The following is a 16,267-nucleotide window of genomic DNA, read 5'->3' as shown; positions in this document are numbered from 1 at the left end:
TTGCGTCAATGTGTTGAGGTGAAGGATGGCTATTGAAATTTAGATTTAAATCGGAAGGTGTGCAGCGTCCTGGAGAAGTGGTCCGAGAGGATCTCCGCTCCAACTCTGCTGGGGTGCAGGCCGTCAGCACGGAACAGCCTAGGACGCCCCCAGAAAACATTCCAGTTATCAATAAAGAGTAGATTCTGAGCCTGACACCATGACTGAAGCCATTCATTTAAAGCGAAAAGTCTACTGAACCTTTCAATTCCTCGCTGGTACGTTGGAAGTGGTCCGGACACGATGATCCTCGCCGTGGGCGCTGTGGTGCGAACCGTCCCCACCAGGGTGTTGAAGTCCCTCTTCAGGATCTCTGACTGCCTCAGGCTGGTGTCGTTCGAGCCGGCATGAAGAAACAGCGACAACAAAAACAAGAGCACCAGGTAAGCAGTGAGTCCGAGCCTTACCTTTCGCCACAGGTAAGGTCGCGGTCTGTCTCCCGAAGGGGGGCAAAGCGGTTCTGGGTGGGGATCTCGAAGACCAGCGGTGGTGGAGGGGGAGAGGTCCCCAGGATCCGCGGTGCCCTGGCGCCGGAGTGAACAGCGCCTGGCCAGGCCACTTCCTGGGTGTGTTAAACTCAAGATAAATCGTAACTGAATAAAAATACTCAGCCTAGCAAACAAATGCGACGCGCAAACAATTCAAACACTGTGTATTATGACCATAGACGCTACAACCACTCTAACTGCAACACAACCATACGTGCCTACCTGGTGGCTAAGGCTATTGGCGAGCCCCCACTGTCGTCGTTAATGCAGGTTCAGTGGCCCCCAGTTCCGTATGGCATAACACAAAACCAAAAAATTCAAGGATGGCTACAAGCTCGAAGCTTGGAAGATGTGAGAGCTCCAAATCCGCTGCTGCTGCTACACCAATCAGTGCCAGCAAACATGTGACATTACTGTGGCTTGTGCTGTCCTCCACAATGTGGCCTGCCTGAGGAAGGAGAGGGCCCCCATTTTTTTTTTAAATTTATTTGGCTTCTTATGATGTTTGTGTTGTATACTGTGTGTAATACAAGCTTGCAGGAAGGCTACTTCATCCATTCATTTGTCTGTTGAGTTGATGTGTATGGATTTGTCCTGCATTTATTTCAGTGTGAAGACATGTGGGGTGTGTTATATACAGACCTCTGTATGTGTATTTATCCTTTTGTTGTATAATATGCTTTGATTCTGTGCTTTCCATCTTGTAGAGCAGTGGTCCCCAACCGCCGGGCCGTGGACCGGTACCGGTCTGTGGATCAAATGGTACCGGGCTGCCCAAGAAACATGAAATTATTTCCATTTTATTTACTCTGGCGTATTTCTCTCGGTTTGTGCGACTTTCCATGGACGAGAGGTTTACCGGGAGCTGAGAGATGTCACCTAAAGCCGCACCAATACCGCGCATGCGCAAAATATCGTGATATCAGGGCGGTTTTAGGTGACGTCTGGAGCTGAGCGGCTGCAAGCGGCAGTGGCGTTGTAGCTTTGGTGGAGAGAAGGTGTGTATCGCTCTTCTCTCTGTTCACCGGTACTTTCTCATGTTTAACAGTGCTTAGTGTACTGTACGTGTATATTGTGTTTGCTCAAATTTAACCCACAAATTAGCAAAAATGAGTACGAAACAGACATCGTTAGAAAGTTTCCTTGGGAAAGGAACTTAAATCACTTAAATCCCTATTGTCATTTCCAACATCCTATCTGTGTGAAGCTGGGTTTTCTGCAGTGACAGCAACCAAAACAAAACAACGGAATAAACTGGACATAAGCAACACACTTCGGGTGTCATTGTCTCCTATTACCCCCAGATGGAACCGTCTCGTTGCAAAGAAACAAGCTCAGGGTTCTCATTGATTTAGCGTTCTAGTGAGTTAAAATGTTTTATCACTTTATATTAATTTTTTGGTGCAACTGTATGTTATTTTAATGGCATGTTTAAATACAATTAAATTAAAATTATTAAATCAAAACAATCTAAAATATAAATAATCAACGTCCCCCACTCAGCGGGCCGCGGTAGAATTATCGAATGTTGCCCGGTCCGCTGCGATAAAAAGGTTGGGGACCACAGTTGTAGAGTCACTACTGTATGTGACTTCAGTTTCGAAAGGAGCTGATGGTTTACCTGCTTTGTTTTATACTTATTCAATAAAGGAACATAATGTTACACTTTGTGTTTTTATATTTATATGGAATGTGTATTTTATATGAAAGCGTATTAGAGCACCACTGAGGAAGAAGGAAAAAGTCATAAATTTATGAGGCTGGTTCTTTCTGCAGAAAAGATGCATATTCTTTTTACAGTCCTGATACTTATGACAATGTGATGCTGATGTGCCAAAATATTAAGTATGTCCTTGTTTGTGAAACCATACTGAAGAACAATTCCACGAAATGCCCCACAGCTGTCATTTTAACAACCGTCTTCCTCTAAAACAACGGGTTACAATATTATTAAAAGACTTCATTCTCAAAGTCTGTGAATATTCTTTTTTTTCCTCTGTGGCCCTAGCATTTTATATATAGCCTTATAGTCTATGGGAAACTGTAAATTATCTAATGATAGCAACATCATCTAAAAATCATCATTTATCCAAAATGATTGAAATTAATGATCACAAACGTTTAAATAATGACAGTGGGTCTAGTTATATGTGATAACAATGTATAGTGGGCAGTGGAATAACTATTGTTTTCCGTTTGTGGTGACTGCTGACTGATATAAGGGATGAGATTAAATAGATCCTAGAACTTAGCCTGGTCTGGAGCAGGCTAGCTCCACAGAATAAATCTCCATGGTAATTTATACCATAACATCCTACTGCCCCCTAATCAAGCTTTAGTGCAACCGGATCACGGATAAATTGAGCCAGGATCACCAAGATATCCCGGGCTTAATCCCTTATCCTAGTTTTGTGCAATAGGCCCCAGGTTAGGTTCACAGAGTAAGTTACTATGGTAACTGAGTATAAGTTACCTCTTTTTCAGAAACGGACTTGACTTAACCTGCTTTCTCGGCTTTAACATACCTCCCTTTCTGAAACGGAAAAGCCAGAGTTTCCCTCATTTCAGGGTTAACATAGAGTTTTCACTTAACCTCCTTTCTGAAACAGGCCAAGGGTCTCCTGACATTTGACATTTAAAATCACCAAAACAAACACGCCTCTAACCCAAATGGGTCCCACCCGTGTATCGATAGCTCCGCCCACACATACATACGTAACCCAGACAACTAACGGAAAGAAATGTGTCTTTATCATAGCTGAAGGGAAGAACAATACGATTGCAGATAAACAAACAAGCAAAAATGACACACAAGCATAATCATTCAAAGGACAAAGGCATATATTAGTTCTGTGTAACAAAGCAAAACCAACGTTAGTCACCTATCGAGAAGGAAAAAAGCGCCTCGGCGTCTTAAGTAAAGTTGGCCACATATTCACAGATTGGATTGAATTAATACTTGGTGACAGGAAATTGTCCAAGAAAGGAGAACGGATAAATAAGATATCAATGGTAGAAAGGCCAGCTCAAAAGTTGGTTTTGCTATTAGAATCAGAATGAACTGATTTACATGTAGACTTTATATTTCTTCAAACACACAAAGGTTAAAGAAACATAAATGGAAATTATTCATGTTTAAGAGACATTTATAATTTGGTGGGAGTGTATCAGACGTATTTGAATATTTTCTTTATTATAAATTTAATTTGTTTAAATAACATTTTGGCATATATTGAGTTTTTGGATGTTGTTCAATTTTGATATAAATGCGGGACTCTTATTTTGAAAAGCGGCAGCACCCATTGCAGTCACGGTTTTTTCACGGTTGTGAAAAGCATCACAGCACTATGGTTCTCAGCTCTAAAGTTTTATATTTTTGTTAACACCCCCCTAAAGGGCATAAGCTCTTACTGTGATCTGTTGGAGTTATCAAGGCTCAATAAAACTTCATTAAGACCATCAAAGTTTTAGTTTAGGTAAAGTTTTGCTCGTCATTAGGATGGGGTCAGCTACACTTTATAATTTGTATTTATTTGCATAGATATATACAAGTGTTTTGTTTGCTATTTTAATATTTGTATATTAATTAATTTCACTGACACTGAAAGGCAGAAAAACGAATCAGTATCAGAATCAGAATCAGGTTTAGTGGCCAAGGGTGTTGACACACACAAGGAACTTTAACATAACATTATACTACACAGGACAGGACAGTAGATTAGGTTTAACACTGCAGACAGACATAAGTGAGTTAAACAGACTAATCAGTAAAACCTCATACTGTTACATGTGTGGACTGAATGATTTGATTTCTTACTGTAAAGGTTAAAAACACAGGAGAAAGTAAATGGCTGAATCTTCATCACAAACAGAAGGCAGAAAAAGGAGGAACATGGAAGAACCAGAATTATGTAAGTTATACAGTTTATGCATGATTAGTTTTCTGTATGTTTTAATGAAGTACTGTCACTATTATAATCTATATTGTTATAAAAATGATCTCAGTGAATGGCTTAATTGTCTTAACTACCTTATGTAACAAGTATAAGAGTTGTGTTATAATACACAAACATCTTAGAAAGACATTTATTTACACTGATCCTGTAACTATGGAGGATTTATATTACTTTATTATTTATAAATTCAATATGTAATTCAATAAAGAATATTTAATGAAATGTAAAAAATAAATAAGACCTCATTAGAATTATATTATTTATTATTGTTTTATTTATTTTCTTTATAGTTTGTATTTATTTGCATAGATATATAAAAGTGAAATGTTTTGTTTGCTATTTTAATATGTGGATATTAATTTATTTCACTGACACTGAAAGGCAGAAAAATGAATCAGAATCAGAATCAGGTTTATTGGCCAAGGGTGTTGACACACACAGGGAACTTGGTTCCAGCTGTTTGTGGCTCTCAAAAGTACAGACATAACATTATACTACACAAGACAGGACAATACAGACTGTACAAGAAAATGCAGACAATGTGATACAATATAGACAGTATGAGTATTAAATATAATACAGAATATGTGACTGGTCAGTTATGTACATAAAGTGGGAGAAGTGCATGGTAGAGCTAATAACAATATGCAGCAGCAGCAGTAGTGTGTGTAACATACACAGATAATGTGATGACTGACAGTTCTGATAATGCAGTACTTGTAGATATGAAGCGGGGAATATAATTATGGTGAGTTGGTAATCAGGGTGATTGATTCAAATTTAAATGATGACTAAAAAAAACAAAACCTTGAAAATAAGCATCATGAAAAAGTCTCTATGTAACTGAGTTAAATGTCTGTAGAAACTAAACATAAAATATACAAATAATAACAAATACATAGAAACTGTTAAAGAAAGATGTAAAATAGTTACCAAATAATATATTTAGCAAAATCTGTGACTGATTATTGTTGTGGAAGTTTTTGAGAAAATAAAAATAGCACATTGTTCAGAACGAGCATGAGTAAAAAGGTTCACAATGTATTTGTGCTGCTGCACAGCAGGACCCAGCTCTCCTCGTTTATCATGAGAGAGGAAGGGCCTAGAACATTTATTACACTGAGGTTACAGTATATAGGAATGATTTATAGGCAGACAACAGAAGAAAGGAAAACATCAGCAATCATTGGCTAGATGCACAACGCTCGATCATCTACTGATCAGGATCTTACCAAGGTCTTCCTAAGTTGTTTATGAGCCTGAGTTTCACCATCACGTCTCCAGCTCCTGAACCCTATAATATTGTACACAAATTCTCTCTGGTAATAACAATTTATAGTCACAAAGAACTTCTAGTCACGTGCACAGAAGGTCAGACAGCTTTCATAGTAAAATATTACATCACAATAATGTGTTATATGTAATATTCATCTTGAATATTGATAATGATTATTACAAACTTCATTAAACAAAACCTTGCAACACTAAATAACTTCAAAATGTATAACGTAACACCAAACAATGTAGAACACAACATTTTAAATACACATTGATGTCTAAAAGTCTAATACTTATAAAAGATTAATAATCTAGGAATCTGTAAATGAACATTAACATGAAACTACAGGCTGAAAAATGTGTCACTTTGTTGAGTAAAAATGTGTTATTGTTGGCGCTCGGCAGTGACACTTCGTTACATTCCCAACTCAACTTTACAACTTTACATTTACAACTCAACCCCAATCCTGTCACAAAAAAGAATGTCACTATACAACCAAGTCAAAATGAACAAAGCTCATTTATTCCCAAACATGAAGTGCAGGAGGGTTTGAAGAATTCAAGAGGGGGATCAGGACAAAACAATAAGCAGAACCCATCTAACTCATTTAGGGAGAAACTAAATAAGCTACAAAAGAAAATAAAAAACAAAGATTACAACACAATACACTAACTCCATTACTAACATAAACAGGAGAAAACAAGATCCAAAAGAAATGGCACCCCTTCTCTACTAACCCCTCTCCAAATTAACAATAGAACTGAACAAATAAAGAATGAAAAACTGTAACAAATATTAACTTACAACCAAAAGAAAAACTTCCTGTTACAGAGATGTCAATTCCAACAACAGAAAGAATAACAAAATATCAAACAAACTCAATCAAAGTACAATCACTAAACAGTAAATACAAACTTCTGGGAGAGATTTAAAGCACCTCCCAAAAACAGCTCACTCTCTCACACAACTAACCTCACCAGCACCCACCCAACCACCCACACACAACTAGCAGGACAATGCTGTTTAAATAAACTCTGCATCCTCTCATCATCCAAACAGAGCTGATGTTCAGTCAGTGATGTCAGATGGCAACCATTTTTCACTGAAATATTCATAAATCTATTCTACAAAAATAACATTTTTACACTAACAGTAACTGACACCCCCAACAAGTGCCTTTACACAGTTTAGGAAAACTTGTAGACATTCTGGTCTGTGATTTTCACACCTAAACTACAGATGCAGTTTAATCTATTTACACCATTTATCAACAATGTGTAACATTTTCTTTTCTAGTTTCTCATGACTCCAGGAGTCTCCTGTCTAAAGATCTGCTGCTGTGTCCGATCTGTGTGGATGTGTTCACTGATCCAGTCACCACTCCATGTGGACACAACCTCTGTAAGAGCTGCCTTACACAGTGCTGGGACAAGAGTCAACACTGTCACTGTCCATTATGTAACAAGAACTTCACCAAGAGACCTAAACTGAAGATTAATACAACACTGAGAGAGGTTGCAGATCACTTCAAGAAGGCACCTGAGGTTCTTTGTGATGCCTGCAGTGGAGAGAAGCTGAAGGCCCTAAAATCCTGTCTGGATTGTGGACTGAGTTTCTGTAAAATTCATTTAGAGCCACATTATCATGTTCCAAAACTTAAGAAACACAAACTAATAAACCCTGTGGAGAACCTGGAGGCCAACATATGCCAGAAACATGAGAGAGTTCAGGACCGACTGAAGAAGATAAAAGAGATCAAACACTCAGTAGAACAAAGCAAAGTGTGTACAAACATGACATGAGTTAATATCTGATAGATTCAGTAGTTTTATTCTTATTTGTAGAAATGAACAAAGTTCACTATCAGTGTTATCTGATGGAAGTGAAAATGTGTTCCTCCTTTAGAGAAGCACAGAGAAAGAGAAAGCAGACAGTGTTGAAGTCTTCATTGCTCTGATTCGCTCCATTGAGAGAAGTCAGGCTGAGCTGCCGGAGATGATGGAGGAGAAGCAGAAAGCAGCAGAGAGGAAGGCTGAAGGACTCATTAAAGAGCTGGAGCAGGAAATCAGTGTGCTAAAGAGGAGAGACACTGAGCTGGAGCGGCTCTCACACACTGAGGAGCATCTCCACCTCCTACAGGTCAGTGTTCCTCTCTCTGCTCACTGACAATGCAGAACATCACAGAACAACACTAACCATGCTGAGGGATTTCTCCTCTCTCCTGCTCTACTGTAGATTTACTCCTCCATGTGCAGCCCTCCACACACCAAGAACTGGACTGAGATCAGCATTAACACTGATGTGAGTGTGGACACTGTGAGGACAGCTCTGTCTCAGCTTCAGCAGTCTCTGAATGTGAAACTCACTAAATCACTCAATGACAAGTTAAAGAAAACAGGTGAGAAATTATTTTGTACTTTAGATTTGATAAAAAAAAGTCTCTAATAATAGACTAAAGTAGATGTTTTGCAAAATCTAAATATTAAATACCAATAACTGATCTGAAATCTAATGACAGTGATGTTTTGTTGTAATTAGTTTCCACAGAACTGAAGAGGATTCAGCAGTATGCAGGTACAGTGAGCTTTCTGATTTCCTCTCATATTAAAATGTACATATCAGCATTACACCACTGCATCAGCAGACTTATTTTCATCTGTAGATCTCTCCAGATAAAAGGAGTATTAAGTGTCTCATTATCCTCCTCACTATAGCTCCTTATTACTGTCATGCACTAAAGCCCTTAAACCCTTTTCTACTTTAGAAACACTGATCATCTTCTTACATTTCACTAATAAAATAATGCAGGAACAGATGTATATTTGTACAGAGATTAATTTTATACCTTTTGAACTGCATGATAAAAGATGGATTTCTTTGACTATCAGTGGTAAATGTAATCTTTATGCTGTCCAAAAGGTGAGAGTTTCAAAGTCATGCAGTTAGAAAAGAGTTTTTACACCATACAGTGTTTCTGTCATTTACAGATAAACTTGAACATAAAAGTCATGAATGTATTCTACAAAAATATATTTTTTACACTAACACTAACTGACACCCTAAACAAGTGTCTTTGATAAAATATTTTTTTGTACCAGTTAAAGAAAACATGTAGAAATTCAGGCCTGTGTTTTTCAGACCTAAACTACAGACACAGTTTACTGTATAGAGACAATTACTGAACTATTTTGTCCATCTGTATCAAGATTTTTCTTTAAATGTGTTTCTCTTATGTTCTGTGTCTCTTTCTGTCTTTCCTGAGTGATAAAAATCACAAACACAAATATATCACTAAAGTAAAGATGCAAAAGGAAAATATTTTATATTTTTCATCAGAATCAGGAAAATCTCCATATGTTCTCACTAATGACAGAGAGAGAGAGAGAGTTTGGAAATGTGTGTGTGTGTGTGTGTGTGTGTGTGTGTGTGTGTGTGTGTGTGTGAATGAGTATATCTGCTTATGGTGGTGTGAGTTATGATTTCTTCAATCTTCATCATTTACCCAGACGTCTACCTTTTAGTGTAAAACTCTACAAAACAAACAAATAACTAACAAACTTGAGAGGAAACATTTAAAATGTGATTATTCAGTATGCTATCAGGTAACACAATACATGTCAAGCTCATCAACATTTCACTGAATTCATATGGATCATTTTATTCTCACAAAACACAGAAACAAGGCATTATGTATTTGAACAAGCTACAGTAAGTTCAGAAGTACAGACTCTAGGAAAATCCACTGGTGTCCCAGGGGCAGAAACCAGGGGTGTAGATTCTCCTCTGTCTTCATCATATACATAGTAAAATGTTCAAATCTCACTATAAGAAGAAGCAGCACCTCTGGAGCAGAGGGCCTTTCGCTCAGGGGCCCAGCAGGGGCAGCTTTAACCCCAATCCTCTGCTCATCAACACAGAGACTTAACCACTTTAAGTACCACTGCCCCAAAGAAATAACACCAAATAACAAACAAACAAACAAACAAATAAATAAATAAATAAATAAATAAATAAATGATGTTTACTGTATATGTTTTAATCAGTTACAGACTGCCTTCATTTGGACTTATGCTCTGTATAATTAGGGGTCAAGCCCCGAAGGGGCATAGACCCCTATTGTTATCGTTAGTTTTCTTATTAGGGTTCAAGCGCGAAGCGCGGAACCCTATTGTATTCGTTCTGATTTTTATTATTAGGGTTCAAGCGCGAAGCCATTAAAAATGGCTGTTTTTAGTGATTTTTCCGTTATAGCGCCAACAAGTGGCCAATCGCCACGGTTTTTGAACTGTGACCACAGTTTGACCTCTTTCACATGTGTCCCAAGTTTGGTGTTGATACCTCATTTAGTTCTTGAGTTATTGACATTTTAGTAAAACTGGCTCCTCACAGTCCGAACGTTTTGGGGCCCTGTAAGGACCCTGTACGGTGGCCGGGAAGTGCAAAACAAATGAACAAATCCGAAAACACATTAACAAATCCGAAAACAAATTAACAAATCCCAAAACACATTAACAAATCCGAAAACACATTAACAAATCCGAAAACACATTAACAAATCCGAAAACAAATTAACAAATCCCAAAACACATTAACAAATCCGAAAACACATTAACAAATCCGAAAACACATTAACAAATCCCAAAACAAATTAACAATTTACAATTGTTACAATCACATTCACACACACACACACCCTCTCACACACACACACAGACACTCACACAGACACACACAGACACTCACACTCACACAGACACACACACTCACACAGACGAGGAACACACACACTTACACACATTTACACACACACTCGCACACTCACATACTCACACACACACTCACATACACACACATTTACACACACACACTCTCTCACACACACACACACACACTCGCACACACACTCTCTCTCACACACACACACACACACTCACACAGACACACTCACACAGACACACTCACACACACACACACTCACACACACACACACACACGCACACACTTTATTGTCAAGTATGTTTTCACATACGAGGAACACACACACACACTGACACACACATTGACACACATACACACACAGACACACACACTCACACACTCACACTCACACACACACTCACACACACTCTCACACACACACAGACACACAGACATGCACACAAACACACAGAGACACACACACACACACACTCACACACACACACACACACACGGGGTCAAGCTGATCAGATGCGCTCAGAACATGTCGCTGATGAAACATACCAAGTTTCCACACTCGTACACTCACTTACTCACACACATATTCACATACACACACATTTACACACACACACACACACACACACACACACACACACACACACACACAGACACACACACACATGCACACTCACACAGACACACTCACACACACACTTTATTGCAAAGTATGTTTTCACATACGAGGAACACACACACACACACATTTACACACACACACACACACACTCATTCACACTCGCACACTTACTCACACTCGCACACTCACATACACACACTCACAGTTACACACTCACTCACACACACTTACACACACACACATACACACACTTACACACACTCACACTTACACACTCACACTTACACACACACATTCACTCACTCACACACTCTCACACTTACACACACACTTACACAAACACTCACACCTACACACACTTACACACACACATTTTGAATTTTCACGTTAAGTTCGGTATTTTACCAATGCAATGCCATATCGCTACGAAACTTGGTATGGTTCATCAGCGACATGTTCTGAGCGCATCTGATCGGCTTGACCCCGGTATCGCTTGTATCTAATTTTATTTCAATTAATTTATTTTAATGTAAAAAATGTCTGGAAGCAAATTCATTCACACCAAATCTATTTATTAAACGTGATGATTTGTAAAACCTTAAATAGTATGAGTCACATAAAGACAGGAGAAATTATTTTTTTATAAAGTAACTGGTAGAAGCTCTAGTGCAGAGACATTATTGTTGATGACAGCTAACTGGAAGTAAACGTTACACTAGATACTTTTAATTTTACTTTCCATATCAAAATGCTCTTATGTAATGAGAAGTTATGTGAATCCATGTGCAGGAGTTAAAATTTAGATTTAACATTTAATTTACATTTTTTAGATGTTCAGAGATTCATATTTTATAATTCAGATTTTCAAAATAACTGTTTTGTGTCCTGACATTAAATAAACCCCCAAAGGTTTGAGTCCAAATTCCACAACTTGGAGTAAATCCCTGTTCTTTCCCCTTCACTGTTCAGCTTTATGATTGGATTGAATTCAGCTTCACTTGTAGAAATGAAAGATTCTAGATGTTAGTAAAACATTGTGTGGAAATAATGAATGATTCTGAATGATTTGTTACACCGTGTATGTGGAAAAGTGATGAGTATAAAACTCTTTGTCTATCAGAGGGGAATGTTGTTGTTTTGCTGGACAAAGAAGGCTGAAAGATTTATAATCATACAGTTTAAAACGACTATAAAAACACACAGTTTCTCTCAATCACTTGAGTCCCATGTTTTATTTCTAAATGTAAAACCTACCAGATATTTATCACTAGAGACACATTTTTTACCTCAAATGTTTTTCTCTCATGTTCTGTGACTCTTTCTGTGTATTTCCTGAAAAACAAAAATTACAAACACAAATTAATCACTAAAATTTCAGAAGGAACTTTTTTATATTTCGTATCTGTAACAGACTCCTATTATAAACTGTATTTTTGAAATTTTAATGAAATAAAATTTAAAAAATCTTCTACAAATTCTTTTATAAATCAATAATGAATATGATCCACTGGATGATGATGTAATATTTTTTACATGTTTACTCATATCACACACTGTGTTTCTCTCAGTGGATGTGACTCTGGATCCTGATGCAGCTCATCCTGAACTCATCCTGTCTGCCGATGGAAAACAAGTGACACATGGAGACAAAAGACAGAATCTCCCTGATACACCACAGAGGTTGTATCGGTATATCTGTGTTCAGGGAAAGCAGGGTTTCTCCTCAGGGAGATTTTATTATGAGGTGCAGGTCAGAGGGAAAACTGGCTGGACATTAGGAGTCGCGAGAGAGAACATTAACAGGAAGGGGAAGATTACACTGACTCCTCAGAATGGATTCTGGACTGTGTTACTGAGGAATGAGAATCAGTATGAGGCTTGTGAAGGTCCCTATGTCTCCCTCAGACTGAGAGAGAAGGTGGAGGTTGTGGGGGTGTTTGTGGACTATGAGGAGGGTCTGGTCTCCTTTTATGATGTGAAGTCCAGATTTCATATCTACTCTTTCACTGGTCAGACTTTCACTGAGAAACTCTATCCATACTTCAGTCCTGGTTTAAGAAAAAGAGGTAAAAATTCAGCACCACTGATCATCTCTCCTGTATTTAAGACTGAATAAATTTAAACCTAACAAATTTGATCATCAGATGGTAAGAGTAAAAAGAATTTGTTTACTTTTTTGGTTAGATTTTAGAAACACATATATCATTTTAAAATGCTGTACCTATTAAAAATAAAAATACAGCAGTATGCAGAACAACAATTAAACAACAATATATCAATAATAATTCAAATTCAATTAAATGTATAAACAGTTCTGAGATGATTAAAGTCACTTCACTTTTCCAATATCAGTTCCTACAGAAAGTGACCCAGTGCAGTGAGGTTAGCTGAATGTTCACCTAAAGTCCTGTTGACCAAAAAATAAGTAAAGAAATGTGTCTTGAGGAGAAAAAAGTTTGTCAACTCACTTTGTCCTTGTTGTAGTAATTCTCTGGGTGTCTCGCCATCAAAGGACACAAGCTGGTATCTGTTTAGTGTTGTTGTCGAATCCACGTTAAAACACTGATTTGTTGAACCCTCGACTATTAATTTAAAGAAACATTGCGTTCTTACAACATGAAATAAAAAGAAAGAAAGGAAAAACATCACCATTCTCATATTCACATCAATAAGTTAAAAAAAAACTCCATTCGAATGTTCTATATAACAAAAATGATTTTTTATTAATTATTAATTTATTCCTTTAAACCCCCCCTAGCTCTACTTATCTCTATTTATAGTAACCCTGGGTTACACATAAGTTAAAGTTTTCCAGTATTGACAGAAATTCCTTGGATTTAGCAGAATTAATGTCTACATGAAGTCATCAAGTGGTTTTACAGGTGAATATGTCGTCCAAGCAGTTCATTAAGGTGGTTAATAGATTAGTATTATAAGGAGTGATGTTGGACCAAACACCTTAAATGCCATATACTCAAATGAGGTTATATCATATATACTTAGATTTTAGTGTGTAGCGCCCCTAGCGTTAGTGGCTATTATGGGGTGACTAACCTGAGCTCTTTTTCATTTTACTGAAAATCTTAAACTTAATCTAGTCATCTTATCTCTGATTTACATTGAGTATGGGTTCTACTGACAATTGAATATATTAAACTGACAGGTACTAAGAAGTGTGAAATGCAATATTATAAATATACACACACAACACAACATAAATGATACGAACAGTATGTGATGTATATATGATGTTGTGCAAATTATTGTCCAGTTTACTGTTCAAACTCAAAGGTCAGTTTCAAAAGAAATGTATTAGTAACACATCCCACTTTGTCAAGAACGCAGGATAAAAGGGACCCAAGCGCAGGATAGGAAAATAAACAGGGTTTAATAACAAAAACCATAAAACATGAAACATAACACAGACTAGACCAGACAAAGACAACAGTTGATTCCGCGCTGCACAAGGCAACGACGCACAGTTAAATACAGAAGACAATGAGACACGATTAGGAACAGGTGTGGAGACAGGGAGGGGCAGATGAAGGTGGGGCAGACACGTGACGAGGAACGTAAACAAAGTCACATGGCCAAAAGTCCGGGCTGAGTCCTGGCACACTTCTTAATCAATAAATGGCCAGAAAATAAATAATAAAACCTGCAAAAGTAAATGAAAACTTAATTAGAGGTTCTCAGTTGCAGGCCTGTATGTAGGTGGGGTTTAATGGAAGCCAAACAAAATGGCTACTTCACCGTGAGGGCCACAAAGGGGAAATATTACTCTTGATGAAGATCGTTGCACACCGTACACACATGAGACAGAGAAAAGTCAATGGAGAAGACAGACAGAGCATGGATGCTTTATGGTGTTTTCCTATGCCAAACAAGCACACGAACACCCAGCAAGCATCATCACATTACAGATAACTTAATCAAACTTACAAACAAAATACAAATTTTTTTTAAATATTTTTTATCAGCATATTTAAAGTATTTATACTAAGAGATTTTAACAAATAATTAATTAGGGGTCAAGCCCCGAAGGGGCGTAGACACCTATTGTTATCATTAGTTTTCTTATTATTATTAGGGTTCAAGCGCGAAGCGCTGGAAACCTATTGTTTTTGTTAGGATTTTTATTATTATTATTATTATTATTATTATTATTATTATTATTATTATTAGGGTTCAAGCGCGAAGCGCTGGAACACTATTGTATTTGTTCTGATTTTTATTAGTGTTCAAGCGTGAAGTGCTGGAAACCTATTGTTTTTGTTAGGATTTTTATTATTATTATTATTATTATTATTATTATTATTATTATTATTCCGCCCTAGAAACGGTCGTGCAGCCCAAACCGTAAGGCCTAGAGAGCTCAAACTTAGTCAGATGGTAGTACTGGTCGCAGTTACTCAGGGCCAAAATCTCAGCGGAATCGGACAATTTGGGGCGCTTCAGCGCCCCAAAACGTTTTTGTCCCCAAAACCCCCAAACCCCTAAAACCCCTATGTCCAAATCTCAAGTGCTTTATATCATTGGAATCCTTGGCTCATGACTTAAAAAACGTATATCTCCGATTTCATTTCTGCCATTAAATTTTTTCGCTATCGCGCATTTTATCCAAAACCTACTTTTGCTAACTAGTCCTAGGTTTTTCGCCTGATCAAGACCAATCCAGTGCAGTAATATTCTCTGGAGTCTCAAAGACAATAATTCTTGAAAAAAAGTCAAAATTTTGATTCAGGGTCCTTAAGGGGCCCCAAAACGTTTGGACTGTGAGGAGCCAGTTTTACTAAAATGTCAATAACTCAAGAATTAAATGAGCTATCAACACCAAACTTGGGACAAACGTGAAAGAGGTCAAACTGAGGTCACAGGTCAAAAATCGTGGCGATTGGCCACTTCGTGGCACTATAACAGAAAAATCACTAAAAACAGACATTTAAAAAAAAAAAAAGCTCTCTAGCGCCCCCAACAGTCTAAAAACCCAATTTGTAAGGCAAAGATTCTGATTCTGATTCTCTGAGTGGGTGTGGCCTAACCCGGAAGTAGGCGGGGCTTGTCTTGAAATGGGCGGGGCTTTAACCGGTAATAATTAATTTGTAATATTTATAACATTAGCTTACTACCTTTATGTTTTTATGAAATACAGCAAAAACGTGTCAGA

At 37.6% G+C, this 16,267-nt stretch overlaps 1 protein-coding gene across 1 annotated transcript; it reads left to right on the top strand.

The window, feature by feature from the left end:
* Nucleotides 1-282: 282 nt before the first annotated feature.
* LOC132859446 (E3 ubiquitin-protein ligase TRIM39-like) lies at nt 283-13,216 on the top strand. Its single transcript, XM_060890192.1, has 8 exons — nt 283-365; nt 707-817; nt 1,235-1,267; nt 7,075-7,543; nt 7,668-7,901; nt 7,998-8,160; nt 8,301-8,336; nt 12,669-13,216. Exons 1-8 carry the CDS (start codon nt 283-285, stop codon nt 13,214-13,216), a joined length of 1,677 nt encoding a protein of 558 aa, XP_060746175.1.
* Nucleotides 13,217-16,267: the final 3,051 nt, after the last annotated feature.

The sequence above is a fragment of the Tachysurus vachellii genome, chromosome 16, assembly GCF_030014155.1.
Source record: "Tachysurus vachellii isolate PV-2020 chromosome 16, HZAU_Pvac_v1, whole genome shotgun sequence".
NCBI classification, from domain to species: Eukaryota; Metazoa; Chordata; class Actinopteri; order Siluriformes; family Bagridae; genus Tachysurus; species Tachysurus vachellii.
The sequence above is the reverse complement of the archived record's forward strand: the minus strand, read 5'-3'. Positions and strand labels throughout refer to the sequence as shown.